The 22,063-nt window shown below is 53.7% G+C and overlaps 1 protein-coding gene across 1 annotated transcript; it reads left to right on the forward strand.

Moving 5' to 3' along the window:
* Nucleotides 1-2,177: 2,177 nt before the first annotated feature.
* On the forward strand, nucleotides 2,178-20,287 carry PLAUR (plasminogen activator, urokinase receptor). Its single transcript, XM_013006734.3, has 7 exons — nucleotides 2,178-2,220; nucleotides 3,751-3,861; nucleotides 6,544-6,687; nucleotides 13,708-13,860; nucleotides 15,823-15,957; nucleotides 19,053-19,199; nucleotides 19,816-20,287. The coding sequence occupies exons 1-7, from the start codon at nucleotides 2,178-2,180 to the stop codon at nucleotides 20,067-20,069; spliced, it is 987 nt and encodes a 328-aa protein (XP_012862188.2). The 3' UTR covers nucleotides 20,070-20,287.
* The last annotated feature ends 1,776 nt before the right edge of the window (nucleotides 20,288-22,063 follow it).

Raw genomic sequence — 22,063 nt, forward strand, 5'->3', positions numbered from 1 at the left:
ACCAATCCCTGGTCTGGTCCTATTTCTCAGGTCCAATCCAGAACCTGGTCATGCTGGGTCTTGCACAGGGATGGCCCCAAAAGTAAGCAGGCCAGGGGCCAGCAAAAGAGTCTTGGGTTTACTGAATTGGGAGTTCAGATTCGCCCCTAGGGGTCTGATACCTGTGGGCTTCTGATTTAAATTGTCCTAGGTGGTTGAAATCGGCCCTCCGGACATCCTGCGCTCTCGGAGTGCCTCCCACCAAGCCTCTTTGCCCTTGCTCCCTCTGGGAGTGGCTCTCATCTCTTGTGCCCCAGTAGGAAGTGCCCGCCCCATCATCCAACCCAAAGGAGCGAGCCCTTTCCCTCCCACTTCCCTCGGCTCCAGCGGTTCCCCGTTCCACTCCTGGCTGTCTGCGGAGGGATAGGTTCCCTGTCACACGCCTGCTACAAAGACAAAAATGTGTCTCCCACCCCCACCCCCGTCGCTCCTTCGCCCAGTTGTGGAAACACGCCCCGGTGGCATAGCGGGTTACGCATTGTCTCGCTGACCACAGGGCGGTGTTTTAACCTCACGCCCCCACCCACCCACCGCTCCTCGGGAGAAAGATGAAGCGGTCGGTCGGCTAAAGATGGGCAGCCTCTGAGCCCCGCAGGGGCCTGCGGTTCCTCTCCGTCCTGCAGGGTCGCGGTGAGTCGGAGCGGACTCATGGTTGGGGGCGGAGCCTGGGGATCATCAGGCTGTAGTCACATTCCCTGCTGGGAGAAGTTTCGGTCCCCTGTTTCAGCTCAGGAGCTGTGTGTGGGGTGGGGGTGGGAGTGGAGGGAGGGTGCAGAAGTTATGAACTGGTAGTCTGGGGACGTGAGTCAGGGCAGAACCGCCCCCCCCCCCGCCCCCCGAACTCCCTTCCCTCCTGGCAGCTCCCCAGAGAAGGGAAGTTCTTTCTTTAATTTGTGGTTTTTTTTAGGCGGTGGGGGTGGACTGCAGGGATGGAGGGGGAGGCGCCTACGCATCTGGAGCGGACTCGAAGTTTCGCAAAAAAAAAAAAAACAACGTCTGGGAGGAGGAGCCCTCGAGGCTACAAAAGTGTCGCCTTCCTGGGGTCCACGCAGAGAAGCCAGTGAGGGCGCCGCCGAGAGCACTCGCCAGACATGGGCTGTCCCCAGCTGCCACCGACACTGCTGTTGCTGGCACTCACCTACGTTTCAGGTAGGGCCCGGCGGCAGCCGGCTCGCCGCACCCTGTCTCTTGGCCGAGGGGGTGGGGTGGGGACGGGGGCTCTGGGTCTGATGGGGAGGGGGCGCTTGCGGTCTGAGAGGTGGAGGGGGGCAGGACCACCACCCCGATTAGAAATAATCCTCGTACTAGCTGCAACCCGCTCCCCCGCCCCCCACCCCTCGGCGCAGTGCTCGGCACCCAGTAGGTGCTCGGGAAACGATTCGGGATTGGTTGAGCGCAGGCTTCTAAGGACGTTCACCCCGTAGCGAAAAGCGCCCTAGTGGCGCCAAGGTTAAGCGCTCACAGACAGGCTCCTCGGAAGGACAAGGACGTGGCCTCGGGGTTCCTTAAAGAGCAACAGTCTCGGAAACCCAATGGGGCGGTTTCTACTGTGTCTTCTAGGGTGACCGGGGGCCAGGCAGTGGGGCTGGCCCTTTAGGGAGCGCGCCAGGTCACGCCAGGTTGCTGGCGGTTTCCAATCGGGCAGGAAGAACCGAGCGTAACTCCGTTCCACCGAGGCTCAGAGAGAGGCAGTCACTGGCCCCGGAAGGGCAGGACTCAGGCCCCTCCAGGGAGCCCCCAGCGCTCCCCACTTCCTCGGATCCCACCCCCTAAAAAGCACCCTAGAGGGCCGCACCCCATTTCACAAGCCGAGCAGAGCCAGGGGACGGGGACTCGGAGCGGGTCCCCTAGCCAACCTGAGCCTCGCACCTGCTTCCCCCGGAAAATGTGCGGGGGGCCAGTAGAGAAAGCAAAGGAAATTGAGAAGGAATTGAGTCAGGGTGAGGCTGGGCGACGGTGGTGGCGGGAAGCGAGGAGATGAATAACCCGGAAAGCTGTCCGAGCCGCAGTGGAGGGGCGGACGGGGGGTGGGGGGTGGCGAGGATGAGTAACGCGGACGGACCGGGACCTCCGGGAAGGGACGTCAGCGGGGGCGTGGCGATCTGGGAGCAACCTCAGGATGCAGGGCGGGGCGGGGCATGGAATCCCAGTGGCGGCTGGAGTTGCGCGCGCGGCTGCCAGGTGCCTGGTCCCTGGTTTGAACAGGTGTGGCCCTCTGCTCCCTAAGCAACCTCGGGGACCCACAGAGGCAGTTCCGGCCTGGGTTTTGTTTTGGGTGGGAGAGGATGGTAGGTGGGGAGATCGCCCTGGTGGTGCCGTGGGTTAAGCGTCGGGTTGCGAACGGGAAGGTGGATGTTTCCAGTGCCCCAGCCCCCTCCGCAGGAGAAAGATGGGGCAGTCTTCCGCCGAGATCCACAGCCTGGGAAACCCCACAGGGTAGTTCCACTCTCTTAGAGTGTCGCTAGGAGTCCAGTCGAGCCTTGGTGGCGCAGCGTGCTAGGCGGTGGGCTGCTAACCACAAGGTCAGCAGTTTGAATCCGCCAGCTGCTCCGCGGGAGAAAAGATAAGGCTTTCTGCCCCCACGATGATTTACAACCACAGGCCCCACAGGGGGACAGTTCTACCCCGTCCTGCAGGGCTGCTATGAGTCCGGATTGACTCGATGCCATCGAGGTTTGTGACGAGGCATTGAATCAGCCCCAAGGCAGCGGGGTTTGGGTTCGGTTTGACAGAGTAAAGGGAACGTAGGCGAGGGGCTAGAATTTGGGGGCTTGCGTGTCTGACCACGACGACAAAGGTTGGTGGTTCTAACCCACCCAGCGGCCCCACGGGAGAGACCTGGCCATCGTCCCCCCTGTAGCCTAGAAAATCTTATGAAACTCCCGCCATGGAGCGACCCCTATAAGACAGGGTAGAACTGCCCCTGTTGATTTCCGAGACTGTAACTCTGTAAGCGAGCTGGTAATTGCGTCGTTTCCCCCGCCCCCCACCCACCCCGGTGGAGCCGCTGATGGTTTCTAACTGCCGACCTTGAGGTTAGCAGCCCCACGCGTGATCTCCTCCCGGGGTTCCGCTAGAGTCTAGATTCAGCGGTTCTCGACCTGTGGGTCGCGACCCCTTTGCGATTCATAACGGTAGCAAAATAACAGTGATGAAGTGGCAGTGAAAATCATTGTATGGCTGGGGGTCACCACCACATGAGGAACTGTATGAAAGGGTCGCGGCATTAGGAAGGTTGAGAACCGCTGATCTAGAAAAATCCAATGGGGCAGTTTAAGTCTGCCCCTTAGGGGCAGTGTGGTTCGGGATCCACTTGAGGGCGCCTAGTAGCAACAGAAAGGGGGCTCTGGTGCAGGGGGTGCGAACCGGATCTCACCGGGAAGGGGGACCAAAGAACGCCCCAGTGTGCAGTGCCGGGAAGACCAGGCAGGACAAGGGCCGGGGCTCAGACACGCCCCCTCCGGGAAAAAATCAAAAGGCAGCTGGTGGAGGGCCGGACTTTTAGGGGTGGGTTCGTGGGCGGAGATAGAACGTTGGGGTAGACGGGAGGGTGGATAGAACCTGGCTTTGGAACCGAACTCCAAGCCGAACCTAAGTGGCTGAGGCCACCAGTCTGGTCCCGGTACTGGTGGCCGGCCCGTGGAAAGGGGGCATCCTGGCACGGGTCGTCAGCAGCTTCATTGGCTTCTTGTTCTCTGCTCCCGTCTGCAGTCTCCTGGGGCCTGCGGTGCATGCAGTGCGAGATGAGTGGGCTCTGCCACCAGGCCGAGTGCGCCCCCGGCGAGGGGCTCTGCAGGACCACCGTCATAAGCACGTGGGAAGGTGAGATTCCACTCCGGCGACAACAGGCACAAGAGTGACCAGCGAAACCCATAAGGGCTCCCATTGCACACCCACGAGATGGGCAAACATTTCATCATCAGCCAACACCCAGGCTGGGGTGAGGATGCTAGCCCAGACCCCAATGGTGGTGTGGGATTAGCAGGTGTTATGGGAAATACCTCCGTTCCTGGCTTCCCACGAGAAAGAATTCAGCTGAAGCCAGGATTGTGATCCAAGTGAGTTTTTAGAAAGGACGGCAGAAATTTCAGGTTTACAGCCCTTGAACAACTACATGTGGTAGCCTGAGGCTAGAGAGACCCAAGGGGTCCAGGTATTTGGAGCCTTGGGCTGGGAGGCATGGTCAGAAGTATTGGTTGATCCCATTGGTTGAATTAAAGGCCCCCCGACCCTGTTTGGGCCCACCCAGGTGTACCACCCACCTGGCTCCAGCTTGAATTGGTGCCTGGTCCTGAGTCTTTATGGCTTCCAACTTCCTGTAGGGGAGGCCTCCAGGCATGGAAAGGGACACCGCTGGGCCCTGTTTCTCTTAACTTAGACATCAAACTCTCTGCCACTGCTATTCCGATCCTGTAAGAGAGGTTGCAACTGTCATTCTTTAAGGGAGTAGAAAGCCCAGTCTTCCTCCCTCGGAGCAGCTGGTCGTTTCGAACTGCTCACCTTGCAACTAGCAGCCCAACACATAACCACTCTGCCACCAGAGCTCCTGGTGCAGCCTACAGCACCAAGCAATTTGACAAGATCCAGGACAGCTGAAAGTCAGAGCAGGGACAGCCAGATGGATGGACACAGTGGGTGCCAAAGTAAAGCTCAAACCTAACAATTGTGAGGGGACGCAGGGTGGGGCAGCATTCCACTCCGTTGCACACGGGGGTTGCCATGAGTAGGAACCATGTCCACAGCACCTAGCGGATGCAACACAGGCAGCAGGGCCTAGGAACAGGACTCCAGGCCACCACCCTTGAGAGCCTTCGCCACCTGTGCCCTGGAACCCAGGGACCAGGGGGGTTCAAAATGTGCTTGGAGAAAATGGAATGGGAAGAAAAAAAAAAGCACAGGATTTTCCCATGCACCCTTTGAAGCCCCCTCTTCTGGGACTGTGCTCCTGAGAGCTTGATCCTTCAGAATGTTAGGGAAGGACAGGATCAGGTGGTCAGCAGCAGGAGAGAAATACCGTGACATAATCACATACTGGAATGCTCAACCTGTTGGCATCATGAGTTATGCATTGGGCTTGCTAACCACAAGGTCGGCGGTTCAAAACCCCAGCCACTCTATAGGAGAAAGACAGGGCTTTCTACACCTGTAAAGACTGACCAGGGGTGGAGGGTGGGAGGGGGGGCGGGAAGAGGAGCTGATACCAAGGGATCAAGTAGAAAGAAAATGTTTTAGAAATGATGATGGTAAAAAAATAAAATAAAATAAAAAAGAAATGATGATGGTAATATATTTACAGGTGTGCTTAATACAATTGAATGATCAATGGCCATGAGATTTGTAAGACCCCCACCACCACCACAGTAAAATGATTAATTTAAAAAAAAAAAAAAGAGGAAGAAGAAGAAGAAAGAAAAGAGATAAGTCTCCAAAATTCAAGACAGGGGCTTTCTACGCCCGTAGAGTCGGGTCTCAGAAACTCACCGGGGCAGTTCTGCGCTGCCCTATGGGGTCTCCGTGATTCGGCATCCACTCCATGGCCCTGAGTTTGGGTTTGGGCTTTTTCTCGGCTCTTGTTTTCTCCCTTAGAAAAGATGTGACTCAAGCCAGGGTGGAGACCCAAGTGTGTCCCACCCTAATCTGGCCTCATTAGCATTACAGGCAAAGCCTAATCCTCACTGAAGTATCCTAATTCTGCCTCATTATCACATCTCAAAAAAAACACCCCAAGCTCCCTGCCAAGGAGCCTATCCTGACTCTGAGCGACCCCCTAGGACACAGTAGACCCCCTAGGACACAGTAGAGTGACCCTCGTGGGTTTCTGAGACTGTCGGTCCTTAACCCATGACTTGCCCAGGGCGCCTTCAGGACCCCACAGAGCTCAGGATTTACAATGCACACCATGGGAGAGCTAGCTTCCTATCAGATGGGGGCCACGGCTTAGTCTCGTGGACACTGAACCCCAGCCCATCGCTGGTTCCGTACACCTTCCTTGCATGATCTCCCCAGTCATTGTGTGAGAGTCGCATAGAAGGGCCCTAGCCAGTCAGTGGTCCTTCACGGCGCCTTAGTAAGGTCGAATGAAGTATTTCCCTTTCAAAGGGGCGCTGGTGGCTTAGTGGGCTGCTAATCACAAGGTCAGCGGTTCCAAACCACCAGCCTCTCTGAGAAAGACGGGGCTTTCTACTGCTGTAGAGTCAGTCTCAGAAGTCCCCAGGGGGCAGTTCTACCTTACCATAAGGTCGTTCTGAGTGGACATCCACTCGATGGGCAGTGAGTTTTATTAGTGGTGAATTCCTGCTGAGATCATTAAGCTAGAGGGGAGTAGATGGATCTAGAAGGTCCTGGTGGTGGCACTTGTCACTGATGGGGTATAAGCTCCCTGGGTGGGGACCAGGAGAGCGGTGGAACTCTGGAAAAGACAGGGTGGTCCCCAACTAAGAGAAGGGGCTCCACCAGGGATAACCCCTCAGTGTGTTGGAGGTGACAAATACATGTTCTTCACAGGGGGTGAAGAGCAGGAAGTGGTGGTGAGAGGATGTGCCCACCCGGAGAAGACCACCAGATCCATGAGCTACCGAACAGGTTCCCAAATCATCACGCTCACAGAGACGGTGTGTGAATCAGACCTGTGCAACCGGCCCAGCCCTAGTGAGTAGGACAATCCTTACCCTCCCTGACCTAACTGAACTGCTTTGTCATCCCGATCCTATCCCAATTCCACCCTACTGCCTGCTTGACCCCAGTACTGACCCCGCAACTCAAATCCACTCCGCCCGAATACCTACTCAGACCCACCTCTAGCTCAGACCCATCCCCAACTCAGTCCATCCTCAACCTCAAGCCCAATCTCATTTCATTCTGGTCTTTATCCCTAACCTTATTCCCATTCCCAACCCCATCTAATCTCCAATCCCATTCCCTACTTCATTTTACCCTATACTCCAACTCCAACCCATCCTATTCCCCAAACATTTGCCTTCCACAATCACATACTCTTGTCCAGCCTCATCCCCAATCGCCAACCCCATGCCCATCCTGCAACGGTTTCGATTTATGGTTGTTGTAAGTATATAAGAAGAAAGGAACCTAGCAGAGTGGGTGACAAACTGGCCTGCTCACTGCAAGATCAGCAGTTTGCAACCACCCGCCGCCATGCAAGAGAAAGATGAGGCTTTGTGTTCCCATAAAGATTGACAGCTTCAGAAACCCCGAGGGGCGGTTCTGCTCTGTTCTATTGGGTCGTTCTGAGTCAGCCTGGACTCGATGGCAGTGAGTTTGGTGTGGGGCATTTTCTATACAACATGAAGAAAGCACAGTGGTTAAACACTCGGCTGCAAACAGGAAGGTCAGTGGTTCAAACCCACCGGCCCCTTCTCAGGAGCATGATGTGTTTGGTCTACTTCTGGAAAGACTGACCGTCTTGGAAACCCTCGAGGGTAGTTGTATACTCTGTCCTCTAGGTCCTCTGAGTCGATTTCACGCGACAGCACTGGGTTTGGTTTGAGGAGTTATAGAAAAGGTGCAACCGCGACTGGTAGACACATCCACGGGAGAGGTGGATGCGGTTACCCACTGATGTCTTGCCAGCTGCCATTCCCCCGGGGACCGCAGATGGTCCAGGCATTCGGTGGTGAGCGGCCAAGAGAAAAGCAGAGGCTCAGAATTCTTAGTTGTGGTCAAAAGAGGAGGGGATGAGACGGGCTGAGGTCAGCTGGGAAAACTGCCGGGATAGATTCTTGGCTTGAGCTGTGAAGGAGATGGAAGACAAAGGGGCCAATGCCTTATGATCCCACGTATATGCAGTAAACAGATCTATAGAAATGACAGCCTCCCCGTGCTTATCAGGACAGTCTCAGACACTCACAGGAGTGGTCCCACCCTGTCCTGTAGGGTGGCTCCGAGCCGGCATCGACTTGATGGTAGCGAGTGGGTTCTTATCAAGACTGGGAGAGCCCCTACTGCCACACCACCCTACATGTGTCCCGATCTCCTCGGATCCTGGAAGCTAAGCGGGGTTGGGCCTGGCTAGTACTTGGATGGGAAGGTTGGCAGGGAGGAGGGAGGATGGGAGAGCTGTTGTTTCGGGGGCACCGGGTTGACGTGAATGATGGCGGAATAAGTTGCACGATAATGGTTGCACGGCGCACAGAGGGTCACCAATGTCACTGAATTATGCAGGTGGAAATGGGTGACTTGTCACATGTCTTGTGTGTCTTTTTACCACCGTTTAAAAAAAACCAGAAAGATGGGATGAAACTGGCGCGAACGCTCTTGTAGAGTTTCATGGCTCTAGTCCAGAATGGAAGGTGGCCTGGTGTTGTCGTGGGTACTCGATCCTCAGGGTGAACCGTTTGCAACCACCAGCAGCACCTCGGGAGAAAGACCGGGCTTTCTACTCCAAGCGCCATCAGTTACAGTCTCAGAACCCATTTGGCCTCAACCAGACCCACGGGGAGTCGCCACGAGTCAGCATTAATGGGACAGCAGTGAGTTTGGCTTGGTTTTGCGGCGTCTAGAAGCAGGTGGAGAAGCATCCAGACTTGGGTTGTTGGGCTCCTTGTTCTCAGCCAGTATTGCTACTTGCCGTCTCATCATTCTGACCGCTGGCCACCCTGTGTGCTTTGCTGGGGTTTCAAAGCAGTGACCGTTCAGGAGCCGATCGCCCAGATCTTTCTTCCAAAGCACATCTGGTCGAGGGGTGCTCAAACCTCCAGCCATCCAGCGAGTCGGTGGTGACCTGCTTAACTATCGGTGCCACTCGGGCCCTCCCGAAAAAAATTTCGAGAGAGTCAAGCCCCCTTCAATTCCCCACCAAAGAGGAAGCATGGTCCGGGATTGGACCCAGCTTGCATGACCAAGTAAAGCTATGTCCTCCTGGCCCTGCTGAGGAAGGAAATTGGTTGAGGTGGATCCGGCCACAGTGATGTCAGCCAGCAGGGCACCAGCGTCTGAACGGGTTGTTCTCGCTTCTCAGCTTCCTGATTCTGCCTGATCCCCGACATCCTGACCCCAGGTTTCCATCCCCTGATCAAGACCAGGTCAGCTTTTAATTTTTAAGACAGAGGGTGATGGCTTCCTCCCTCGGTTAAATCTGCTTAAGGAAAAGAGCTAAGACTTGGGGTTCAGTGAAGCTTCTCATCCAAGGTGATGTTTACAATATTTACCGACACTGGCTCCATCAGGCGCTGACCAATCAGGAAGGACTCCTAGAGGCCCTTGGCTGGGCCTGACGTGACCCCTTTGGCTGATGGGGCTTGGGGGCTCTGCAGGTGAGTTGTCAGGGCCCTGGGTCCACCAGGGAGTCAGGCAGGGGCTGTCAATTCAAGAACTGATAAGCCTACATCAGCCCTCTTTCTTATCTACGTATTTATTTAGGGAATTTATTGGATTCCTTATGGTTGGGAAGCTCCCTGCACGGAGTCAGTGCTAACTCATAGCAACCCGTCCCACCCCACCCCTTGGGTTTCTGAAACTGTAATTGTTTACGGGAGTAGAAAGCCCCTTCTTTCTCCTTAGGAACTGCTGACCCTGGGTAACCACCACGACATCACCCGATAAAGGGATTTTTATAGAGAGAGGAGTAACAGATACAGAGTCCCAGAGGTGAATGTCAGCGTGTCTGGCTGGAGGCTGGGAGAAATGTAGAATGACATAGCTGGTGAAATGGGAAGGACCCTAACAGGGTCTTCTAGGCCATGGCGAAGACTATAGACTTCATCTTGGGGCCAATGGGCGAGGAGTCCTGGAAAAATTCTCAGCAGGGAAGTGTCACCATCAGATTTTTTTGAATAAAAATTATTATTCTGATCTTACGGTGAAAGACGGAGAAAGCCAGGGTGGGGAAGGGAGCTCAGCCTGGAGGTGGATGCCTTTGTCCAAACAAAATAGCGTGTCGGTGGACTGACAACACGTCAGCTTTGCAGAGGGGAGGGGGCAGTTGGATCGAAGAGCTATTTGGCAGGTAGATGAGCCACGTGGGGGTGGGTGTCTCCGTCTAGTTCACGATGGAACTGCCTATGTCAGATTAACCCTCCTGCAAATAACAACTGTAAAAACTATAATTACCAAATTAGAAATGGTCAACAGCTGTTTGAAGTTACTGGAGGGCACCTGATGCAGGCAGAGACTTGAGGCGCCATGGGTGTTTAAATGAAGGGCAATCCCCCAGAAGTGGAGTTCCACAGTCAATCTGCCCCCCCCACCCCCGCCTCCCCAAGTATGCCTTCCAACCCGCCGCAGTGGGAGGGAGAGAGGGTGGAGACATAGAAAGTCCGTCACTGGATGAGGCAGGAGTTGGCGGCTGGGCTTGCCAGGGTACCTGGTGGCCTTGTGGGTCCCCTTGCCAGGTCAGCCGTTCAAAACGACCAGTGTTTCCAAGCGAAAAAGTCGAGGCTTTCTACTCTCACAAAGATTCAGTCTCAGAAACCCACAGGGATAGTTCTACCTTGTTCTGTGGGGTCAGGATGAGACAGGATTGACCGGAAGGCAGTGCATTCTGTTTGTTTGTTTTGTTTTGTTTAAGAGTGTCTGGGCACTGAGAGTAAAATGCTAGAATGGGTAGGACCCCCAGGAGAAGAAGACCTCCGAATCTTTGTACCAATGCCCCTCAAGTCATTGCCATGTGGCACGTGGGCAAGAGGAGACACCGAAAAACAAACGCAGCAGAAGGCAGTCGCGGGGAAGCTACAGAACAGAGCAGGGATTGTAGCAGACACCTGGTGCTGGGAAAACAGGTCACCCAACCGGAGACACCTTGGTAACCACCTCAGGCTTCCCTCTGAGATCACAGCCTGGGATGAAGGCCAAGACTGAAATAGACCAACCCCCAACCAAAGCTGTGCCATCGTGGGCCATCAAGCAGCCCTGGTGGAGAAGTGGGCTACGCACTGGGCTGCTAACCACAAGGTCAGCAGCTCGAATCCACCAGGTTCTGCGCAGGAGAAAGATGAGTCTGTCTGCTCTCCTGAAGATTTAAAGTCTCAGAAACCCAAAGGGACAGTTCTCTGCCCCATCGGCTCTCCGGGAGCCAGAATCGACTCGATGGCAGTGACTGGTTTTCTTTGTTGTTGTTGTTGTTTCATTGTGTTCCGTTGAGCCGATTCCATTCATCGTGAGCCCGTGTGACAGTGGAGAACATCCCCATGGGGTCTTCTTGGTTATCGTATTCTGGGTGGGTTCCAACCACTAACCTTTTCGCTTAGCAGCCGAGTGCTTAATGGTTGTACCACCAGGGATCCTTTAAAAAGCCTACCTAGTCCCCCCTTTAGGGGCACTGGGGAAGTAGCTGGTGATTCATTCGGCTCCCAACCACAAGGTCAGCCGTTTGAAACCAGCAGCTGCTCTGAGGGAGAAAGATGAGGCTATCTACTCAGATAAAGAATTACAGCCTTGGAAACCTACAAGGGCAATTCCACCCTATCCTACAGGGTCACCATAAGTCTGAATCTACTATCCCGTTTCTCTGAAAATAAGACAGTGTCTTATATTATTTTTTGCTCCCAAAGATGCACTAGGTCTTATTGTCAGGGGATGTCTTATTTTTCCATGAAGAAGAATACGGTACACATTTATTGTTTATTTTTTATTGTTTTATTAAAAGAGACCTCGCACTTCCTGTCTGCTCCAGCTGTGCTGCGGCCAACAGTGAGCTGTGTGGTGGTGCCCGCCGCTACAGTCCAGAGTCAAGAGTTACGGTAGCTTGGGGGCCTTATTTTCGGGGAGGTCTTATTTTCGGGGGGATGCCTTATATTTCAGCGAGAGGCAAAACTGTAAGTGGGTCTTACTTGCGGGAAAAGAGTGTAGATAGCAGTGAGATGAAGCAGGATCAACTCGAAGGCAGTGAGGTGTTTGTTTGTTTGTTTGTTTGTTTGTTTTGAGAGTCAGCTTCTGACAGGAAGAAACCCTAACCCTGTCTGGAGAAGATAGCATCTTATAGAGAGAGCCTTTCCTTTTTTTTTTTTTCGTCCATAATATTTGGCATCTAATAAAAACGCACAGGGTACGCTGAAGGAAATTTAAAAGGACTAATTGACGCGAAACCAAGCGGAAAAAACGAACAACGGGAAGAGGCCTGTCGGGTCTTGGAGCCCTCAAACTGGGAGCTTTGTGATGGCTATGATCAATCAGTACGTTTCAGACTAGAGAGGGACCGACAAATATGGAGTCCAGCTTTTAAAATAGTCAAACAGGAAATATAAAAACAATGTTGACATTAAGAACTCAATAACAATAACCACCCAAAAAACCCAAGTCCACCGACGACAAGTAGATGCTGATTATAGATTATAACAATCCTAGAGGATAGACTAGAACAAATCCTTACGGTTTCCCCAGGTGGTGATGATCAGGTGCCTTTGACTCGGTTCCAGCTCAAGGGAGTGAAACAGAATTCAACAGGCATGCGTGAGAGCAGGTTAGACACAGCAGAACAAGAAGATTCAAGCGCTAGAAGACAGGCAGGTCCATCGAAGTCGTCAGGGAACAGCAAGGAGACCTGACCTGGGATTGTGGGATGTGGAGTTCAGAAGGAGAGGGTCTCAGGAGAAGATGAAGATTTTCGTGGGGCATGTAGGTATCCAGATATATATATATATATGTATATGTGTGTGTATATATATATATATAAAGGGAGAGAGAGAGATAGCCTGGGGACAGCCAGTAGACAGATGGATGGACAGGTCTGAAGCTTAGGGGATTTGGACGGGATCTGTGGCCACCGTATTGGGGTTGTGTCAAAAAATAACCCCCTCAGGGGAGCTGAATATATACCATGAGAAATCAAGGTCAGGCCGAACCCGGAGGCTCACTTGCCTCTAGAAGAGGGACCCGTAAGTCCTGTGAGTTGGCCATTTGGGGCCGCGTTGGCAATTCCCGTTTTCATTTTCAAGGAAGTTCACGTAGGAAGATCGGGGGATTGGCCTTCTCTCTTCCTTTGAAGGGAGCATTAAGCATTGGATGAACATGATTCACCTAATTGTGCCTCCTGGCATGCTAACTGAGAACCTTGGCGGAGGCAGCCCTCTGGCTTCTCGCTAACACTTGGCCCACATTCAACTGGGGTATCTGAAGTCAGGAAGGAGGTGCCCTGTGCCAGGCACGGGGAGCGGTGTGTGCAGAGTCTAGCTCAGAGGGAAAGTCTTTACAGGGAAAAGGAACTGATCCGGTGAGAGACCACGTGACCAAGGATCGACAAAGCGAGCCTTTGACCGCTCAGACAATGAAATCATGTGTCTTTCGTGACCCGTGGCTGCATTACAGCATGTCCCCAGCAGGTCCAACGAAAACACACATGTGTCCTTTCCCAGTCGTTTCTCAAGGTCAAGAAGCTGGGAGAGGCTTAGCTGGGTGGTGTTGGCTACGTGGATCTTTCATGAGGTCGCAGGCAAGATGGCAGCCAGGGGTGCGGACATCTGAAGGTCCCCAAGGCAGCTCCCCTCTCATGGCTCATTCACTCCCGTGGCTTGGACCAAAGCATCAGGTCCCTGGTACCTGGATTTGCCATGGGGCTGCTTTGGCGTCCTCCAACGGGCCTCCAATGGGCCAGCCAGCTTTTCCCCGGGTCAGGGCTCCACACGGAAGAAGCACACCACCCTGTGTGATCCAAGGAACCAAGGATCCAATCTCAGGACTCCTCACGTAGAGTCTCACTTCCTGCCTCTCTTCAACCAGAGCGGGGCGCTTTCTTCCCCCGAAGCCGTTACCTCGAGTGTGTGTCCTGTGCCTCCTCGGACCTGAGCTGCGAGAGGGGCCGGGATCAGAGCCTGCAGTGTCGCAACCCGAGAGAGGAGTGCGTGGAGGTGGTGACCCACCAGGACTTCGAAGGTGAGCCCCAGCCCACCAGTACCTCCTCTCCCTGACCTCGACCCTCCCCAAGGCTGCACTTGGCAGCCTTCAAATAGCAGCGATCAGCAAGGCTACTTGTTTCATGCACAGGAAGCCCAGGACTGCTAGGCTAGTTCTACGGTAGCCAGAACAGAAATATCTTCCTTTTTCTTTTTTAATCATTTTATTAGGGGCCCATACAACTCTTATCACAATCCATACAGACATCAATTGTGTAAAGCACATGTGTACATGCATTGCCCTCATCATTCTCAAAACATTTGCTCTCCACTTAAGCCCCTGGCATCAGCTCATTTTTCCCCTCCCTCCCTGCTGCCCCCTCCCTCATGAACCCTTGATAATTTGTTAATTAGTATTTTGTCATATCTTGTCCTGTCCGACATCTCCCTTCACCCACTTTTCTGTTGTCCATCCCCCAGGGAGGAGGTCACATGCAGATCCTTGTAATCGGTTCCCCCTTTCCAACCCCCCCCCCCACCCTCCACTGTCCCAACATTGCCAATCACATCACTGGTCCTAAAGGGATCATTGCCCTGGATTCCCTGTGTTTCCAGTTCCTATCTGTACCAGTGTACATCCTCTGGTCTAGCCAGATTTGTAAGGTAGAATTGGGATCATGATGGGGGAAGGGGAGGAAGAAGCATTTAGGAACTAGAGGAAAGTTGGATGTTTCATCATTGCTACATCGCACCCTGACTGGCTCGTCACCTCCCCGAGACCCTTCTGTAAGGGGATGTCCAGTGGCCCACAAATGGGCTTTGGGTCTCCACTCTATCTTCCATTTTTTAAAACAAAGTGTGATGTAGAAACCAGAGGGTGCCCGGCTGTCAGAAAGAATAGTGTGTGGGCTCTTTAAAAACCTGTCTTCAACAACAGGCACCAAAGTGAGGTGTCAGCTAAATCTGCACCGAAGAAGCACACCACCCTGTGTGATCCAAGGATCATTAATAATAAAATCCAAATCTGATGGAGGGAATTATATCAGAGCACCTGGTTTGAAGAAGGCTGTGGATGACAGTGGAAGCCCCAAGTCCATGTACAGGGTGTCCAGGGGGACTAAACCTCTGGTGAAGCCCCTCTGACTATAATCCAACGATGTGAATAGCCTCCTATCACACAGAGAGTGTTGTAAGGTTGATACGACAGTTGTAATTAGGTTAAAATGCAATACTTTATCATTTGATCTCCCTTTTCACCTACTTTAAAGTTATTTCAATTAAAAAAATCATTTTATTGGGGGCTCTTAGAGATGTTAAAACAATCCATAAATCAATTATATCAAGCAAATGTGTGCATCTGTTGCCAATCTCATTTTCAAAACATTATCTTTCTACTTGATACAATAGGGATATTTCTTTCTTTCTTTTTTTTAAAGAAAGGAGTATCTTCCATTTTTAAGATTGCTTCAGGGTCCAGTATGGCTGCTGGACTCCGGATCTCATGTCCACTCTCCAGGAAGAAAAAAAGGGACATAGAAGGGTTTTTTAAAACTCACAGCTTTGAGAGAGGGGGGAGCGGGGAGGGAGAGGGAGGAGAAAAAGGAAAATGAGGAGCTAATTCCAGGAACCCAAGTGGAAAGCGAATTTTGAGAATGATGAGGGCCACAAATGTATAAGTGTGCTTTACACAATCGATGTATGTATGGATTGTGATGAATTGTATGAGCCCCAATAAAATGATTTTAAAAAAAAACAAACAAACTCACAGCTTTGTAACAGGAGACCTCCTTTCTGGAAAGCCCACAAAGCACCCTTACTAAATCACAGTGGGTAGAACTTAGTCCTCAGACCAGAGAGGCTGGGAAGTGCCATCTCTTGGTTAGATGCGTGGCTTCCCCCAAAGGGAAAGGTAGGCAGAGAATGAATGAAAGGCTAGTGGCGAGAACAGATCTGACCTCAGACCTCCACCCCTACCCTGACCTCTCTCCTCTGTCCCCTACAGAGAGTCCGGGGGATGAGCGCCACATCCGGGGCTGTGGCTTCCTCCCTGGATGCCCAGGCCCCACTGGTTTCCACAACAACCACACGTTCCACTTCCTGCGATGCTGTAACACCACCAAATGCAACCGGGGTCCAGGTAAGGGACAGGGCGCCCAGGTGAGGCCGGGGAGGGAGCAGGAAGGCAGCCTGCCCCACCAGCACCAGCACTGCCAGGCAAAACCTGTCTCCTCTGGAGGTCTGGGGACCAGGCGTCCCCATAGAGAAAGAGGAAGTGGTTTGCAGTCTTGAAAGAGGGTCTCTGGGAGTCAGACTGGGCTTGATGGGGGGGAGTGGGGTGGGGACCAATCGTTGGGCGACCCGGTGGTTCAAATGATGACGTACTCGGCTGCTAAGGGAAAGTCGGGGATTTCAGCCTGCCCATGGGCACCCCGGAAGGCCACCTTTGGCCTGATACAGTGTCTGGAAACAAGATGGGCCCCCAGTGGCCCTCCGGGAGCCACCCGCCAAAATCGGGCCAGGGTTCCCATTTCTGCAGAGGGTGCTCCCACCCACCCGCAGGGTCTGATGTGGAAATACGGCCTCAACACGGTGCCACCAGCCGGTGTTGCCAAGGCTCTAAGCTTCCTCAAGCTAGACTGAGTGATCTCTGTGCGGATTACCCAACGGGAGGGACCGTGCCAACTACTGGGACATAAAAAAAAAAAGTCAAGTATGGAAAAAAACAAATCAGCCATTGAAACCTCTGTGGAGCAGGAGTTCCACTCTGACATGTGGAGGAGGGAGGGATGCAACACGTAGGCGTTGCCTCAAGGGCAACTTAGCTTGTTTCCATTTGTTCAAGCCTTTTCTAAGACCTGTGCTTCCTGCCTGCTCCAGCTCTGGAACCTGCCGCTGTTCCCTACCTCCGCGGCCCCCGCCTGGGTCCAGGCCGCCGTCCGCTCTCCCCTCCAAGGTCGCAGTTCTATCCTTCCTGGTTTCTTGGGCGTCCACGTCTGTCGTTCTAGAAGGGACATTCCACCCAGCAGCACAAGCGATCTTTGCAAATAGCAGATCCATCCCATCGGGTCCGTCACTGGCCTGCCTCGCGCTCCTGCATGGCATCTCCCTCTTGCTCTTAGAATGGGATCCAAACTCGTCCCAGTGGGCTGTGGAGCGCCTCTCTGCCTCCTGGGCTTCCTTACGTCCCTCCAGCTGCCAGACTCCATCCTGCCTCCAGAGTTTACCTGGCTGACCAGGTTGCATCCGCCAGGTCTTCGTTTTCATGTACTGTTCTCCCAGGGTGACCTTCCCTGTCCCTCCCCTCCAAGAGCCGTCGGAGCTGCCCGATGATCCTGTTTCTCTAGACCAGCCTTTCCCAAAGTGAGCCGTCCTGCCCCCCTGCTGGGCGTGGGCTGGCGCTAGAGCGATGGAAAGGGGCTGCAAACGCGGTTACACCCACTTTATGCTGGATTTCGGGGATATAGTACAAAAGGTTTTCATTGCCGTGGCGACGCTGGGTCTTTTTTCAAAAAGGGGGCCGTAGGCCAAAGAAGTGTGGGAACCTCCGCTCTCAACCAACACTGCCCAACGGGCCTTTCCGCTGGGATGCACGTGTTCCGTATCCGCACTGTTCCATGGACACGTGTGGCTATTGAGCACTGACATGAGAATGGAACCTGGCCTTGTCTTCCACGTGAATATGTTTAAACGTCTCCCACCTATCCGTTGGTCTGTCCGTCCATTTAATCATCTTGGCGGCTTGTGTGTTGCCATGCTGTGGAAGCGATGCCCCTGGAATCTCGAGTTAACAGCAGGGCCGCTGGAGGTGGGCCGGTGTTTGTGGAGCTTCCAGGCGAAGACTAGGAAGAAAGGCCTGGCTATTCCCGTTCCAGAACTGCAGGCAGTGAAAAGCTACAGGATGGGTCGCAGCGGAACGGTGTTGTGGAGAGTTCCAGAAGATGAACTCCCTGGGTCAGAAGGCACAGTACCGGTGCTGCAACCAGGGTTCCAACATGCAAGCGATCGTGAGCCTGGCAGCAGCTACCCTGGTGTTGGATGTAGGGCGGTGTGGGCTGAGGCTGGCTGGACACGAGTACATGTGACTGGGGCAAGGTAGCCCCTGGGGCGAGTAAGAGCCGTGAGGACAGGGCCTGTTGTACCCCACAAGACCACAGACCCAGCACCTGGCATCTCACCTGCTCAGGTGGAGGGCCACGTGGAATCTGGAGGTATCAGATGTCTCTCCTAAGTCCTAGGGCAGCAGTTCTCAACCTGTGGGTCACGACCCCGTTGGTGTCGAACGACCCTTTCACAAGGGTCACCCGATTCATCACAGTAGCAAAATGACAGGGATAAAGTAGCAACGGAAATAATTTGTATGGTTGGGGCGGGGGGGGGGGTCCCCACCACATGAGGAACTGTATGAAAGGGTCAAGCCATGAGGTCCTAGGGGGTAGAAAAACAACCCAAACCAAACCTATAGCCGTGGAGTCAATTTCTAAGCATCGCCACCCTACGGCAGAGTAGAACTGGCCCCGCCAGGTTAACGAGACAGATCTTTACAGACGTGTGCTGCTGCCCCCAGCTTTCTCCCACCCACGGGGCGGCTTATGGGTTTGAACTGCTGGACCTCTCCATGAGCAACCGGGGCTTTTGCCACCCACCAGGGACTCCCCACACAGTCTAGAAAACCCGCTCCGGAATCGATCGCCGTTCCGAGGACTGGCCACCAGGTGGCTCTGGGACCTCTCAGGCTCAGAATGGCGAGGCTCTGGGGGTGGGCTGGGGGGGTGGCCCATGCTAGTGTCTGTGTGTCTTCCACTTGGGACCGTGACTTGCGTGAAGAAGGTTCATGGGACAGACCGCCCGTGTGACCTCCGGCCGTCCATACACAATTTGCTTCATCTCCTTCACCGCAGACCCTCTCACTGAAGCACCACCCACCCCACCTCCTCCCTGTGCCTCCTACCACCCTCGTCCTCCTTCCTGAACCCTCTGAGCCTTGTCTTTGGCGAATGCTGTCCCCTTCATCTCAAAGGGCTGATGGCCCTGAGGCGTGCATCCTCCCACCCCCCACCCCCAGTGTTACTGTTGGTTGCCCTTAGAGACCTGTCCATTCCTGAAGGGTGACTGAGGCCCACAGTCTTGAAGGTTCCACCGGTGTCTATGCAGCCAGGGAACGCGGGGCTCTTTTAGGATTCCGAGTTCTCCAGACTCATTGTGTGGTCTTTGTGTCTCTTGCCTTCTGTTCAGTCCTGGAGCTTCAGAACTTGCCCCCAAATGACGTCCAGTGTTACAGCTGCGAGGGAAACAGCACCCACGGGTGTTCTTCGGAAGAAGCCTCCCTCGTCACCTGCCGGGGCCCCATGACTCAATGTCTGGAAGCCACGGGCTCTCATGGTAATGCCCTTTGGAAGGTGGGAAGGGGTGCTGATGGGAAAGGGGATGATATTCTTCTAGAGGTGGACTTCCGATCAGACTGGGCTTAATTGGGGTGGATCTTCCTGTGGGAAAGTTACCGGGGTGGAAATGGGCGAAAGACATTAGGGCTTGTCCATTAGGAAATGGACATTTGGCGCTAGAAATGTGGACTTTGGGGGAATATTTCCTGCAGGTGGGTAGGACTTCCTATGGACGCCGTGGGCTTTCATTCTTGCAAAGTCCTGTGAAGCCCAGATGGTCTAATGGGTTATACATTAGGCTGCTAACCACAAGGTCAGCAGTTTGAAACCATCGGCTGCCCGCATCGGCTGCCCGGAGGGAGAAAGATGAGACTTTCTACTCCTGTACAGAGTTACAGCCTCAGAAACCTACAGGGCAGTGTCTTAGGCTTGTTAAGGATCTCCGTTTTGAGGACCACTGCTTTCTGCAGGGCCGTGGGGATGGCCTCCACCGCCAGCTCAGAATTCCATGCCCAGGTTCAAAGACCAGGCTTCTCTGAGAGGAGGGCTCCCGGAGGCTCCCTGAGGGGCCAGGGGACATCCTGAGTCTCTCTCATCGTCTTCTCTTCCCTCAGCGCTGGGGACCCCCGACTACACCGTGAGAGGCTGTGCTACCCCCTCGTGGTGCCAAGGTCTCCACACAGCCGAGGCCTTCAGACTGACCTATCTCAATGTCTCCTGCTGTTCGGAAAACGGCTGTAACCACCCAGCCCGGGATACTCAGCCCCGCATGGGGAGCGCCCCCCGGCCTGGCTCTGCTCCCCTCAGCCTCACCGTCACCCTGCTTCTGACCGCAAGACTGTGGGGTGGCATTGTCCTCTGGACCTGAGCCCAGAAGTGCACGCCTCACCTTCCCTGGCTGGATCCAGGGAAACTCCCCTCCGCTCCCAGTCCAGCAGACTTGCTGTGTCACCTCGGGCCAGTGTGCTGCCCTCTCTGGGCCTGTTTCCCCAGGGGTCAGAAACGCCTACCTCACATTGAGTTGTCAGGAGAACCAGAGGAGACGAGCTGGAAAGAGGCAAGCCCTCGTTATGATTATTTGTATTGCTGCGGTGATTTTATTGTTGTTATTACTAATTAATATTTTATTATTTAATATTTTATACTTAATAAAATGTTTGTACCAGTGAGTGTGGCCAGATCTGCCTTGTTCCACAGCAGCTAACTTGGGGAGGGTGGGGTGGGGAGGGGGCACCGTTTCACAGGCTCCTATCATTAGAAGTCATGTGGTAGGACCCAGGAGTCCCCTGAGAGGCACAAACAGCTGAGTGCTTATTTATGGACCAAAAAGTTGGATATGGATTGTTATAAGAGCTGTAAGAGCCCCCAATAAAATGATCTTTTAATTAAAAAAACACAAAACAAGTTGGCAGTTCCAGTCTGCCCACAGGCACCTCGGAAGAAAGGCCTGGTGATCTCCTTTGGAGAAACCAGGCACAAAACCCTCTACTCTGCTACCCAAGGGGTCATCATAGCTCAGATTCAACTTGGTTGGTTGGTTGGTATTTTAGGGCTTGGGCATTTGGGACCCCCAAAGGCAGTTCCATCAGAGTTTCCCCCCTAAAACATCACATCTATTCTGGATCCCTAAGATACCCTCCGACTCACCCACCCAAGCTAATCTTCCAGTCTTCTCTCCCAAGCGCCAACGGTCACGACGACATTGTAGTTCTAAGAAGCCATGCCTGCAGGTCCCATGGGGCACTGGGTGAGAAGGAGGGCCTGCAGTGATGGGAGATTCAGCCAATGGCCAGAACTCCCTTGAGGCACGGCAGTGGGAAATAAGGACAGGACTACATTTCCCACAATGCTTTGGCCCAGAGGTGGGTAAAGGCTGGTGTCAGGATGTCTTAGGGATGTGGTAAAAGAAGTATGATTTCAGTGACACACTTGGGTGGGGATCAAAAGGGATAGGATTCATGCATCCCGGGGCCACCCAGAGAGACACAATTACTTATCCTATGAGGTCCTGTAGCTAACGAGGCCAAGGTTGGGTATCTCCCATGGCATCAGGGGACAGACGAGGGAGAGCATTTCCTTTTAGGACTTCCTCAAATCACAGAGCATCACCTGTCGCTGTTGTGGCCTGTGCACACCTGTAGAGGAGCCCAGGTGGCATGGTGGTTACGCATTGGGCTGTTAACTGCAAGGCCAAGCGGTTGGTTCAAAGCCATCTGATGCTCCTTGTGGGGAAACAAACGGGGCCTTTTTTCTTGTTAACAGTTACATCGGCACGTTGTCCACACATCATGCGAGCCACAGGTCAACCCGAGGAAGAAGAATAAAGACAGGGCTTTCTACTCCCCACAGCGTTGCTCTGCGGGGGCACCGGCTCAACGGCATGGGTTTGGGTTTGGGTCTTGAACACTGTGGCTCGGTGACCGCTCTGTGTCTGTGGGGGCCATGGCAGTTGATGGTTTGAATCTCAGGCGAAAGGCCTGGGAATCTACTTCCCAAAAATCATCCGTGAAAGGAAGCCCTATGGAGCACAGCTCACTGACAGGTGAGGTCACCATGAGCCACAGCCAACTCCACGGCGACCGGTTTGGTCTGAGTTTTGGTCGCGCCTTGGCACAGAGGAAGGTGGTGAGAAGTTATGCTGTGTCTGCTTGTGAATCTAGCGGTGTGTGTCAAATATAGAAACCAACACCTTGGCCAACCCGACAACTTCCACAGTCTCAACTCAAGGGCATCCGCCGCATTGGTTCTGCTGGGCCATCATTCTTGTTCCAAACTCCAAACTCAATATGCCCCCACCAGCACTCAGTGCCCCTCAAGACAATGCCCCCTTCGCTGCCCCCTCCCTCCTCTGGCATCCATCAA

This window comes from Echinops telfairi, unplaced genomic scaffold (genome assembly GCF_000313985.2).
Source record: "Echinops telfairi isolate 266 unplaced genomic scaffold, ASM31398v2 ScPeMD7_655;HRSCAF=1070, whole genome shotgun sequence".
Lineage (NCBI taxonomy): Eukaryota > Metazoa > Chordata > Mammalia > Afrosoricida > Tenrecidae > Echinops > Echinops telfairi.

Excerpts from the sequence above, each read along its gene's own strand:
- PLAUR (XM_013006734.3), top strand. The coding sequence starts at position 2,178 with ATGGAATCCCAGTGGCGGCTGGAGTTGCGCGCGCGGCTGCCAG. Across the intron at positions 3,862-6,543 it reads CGTCATAAGCACGTGGGAAG|GGGGTGAAGAGCAGGAAGTG; the intron begins GTGAGATTCCAC and ends TGTTCTTCACAG. Across the intron at positions 13,861-15,822 it reads GACCCACCAGGACTTCGAAG|AGAGTCCGGGGGATGAGCGC; the intron begins GTGAGCCCCAGC and ends TGTCCCCTACAG.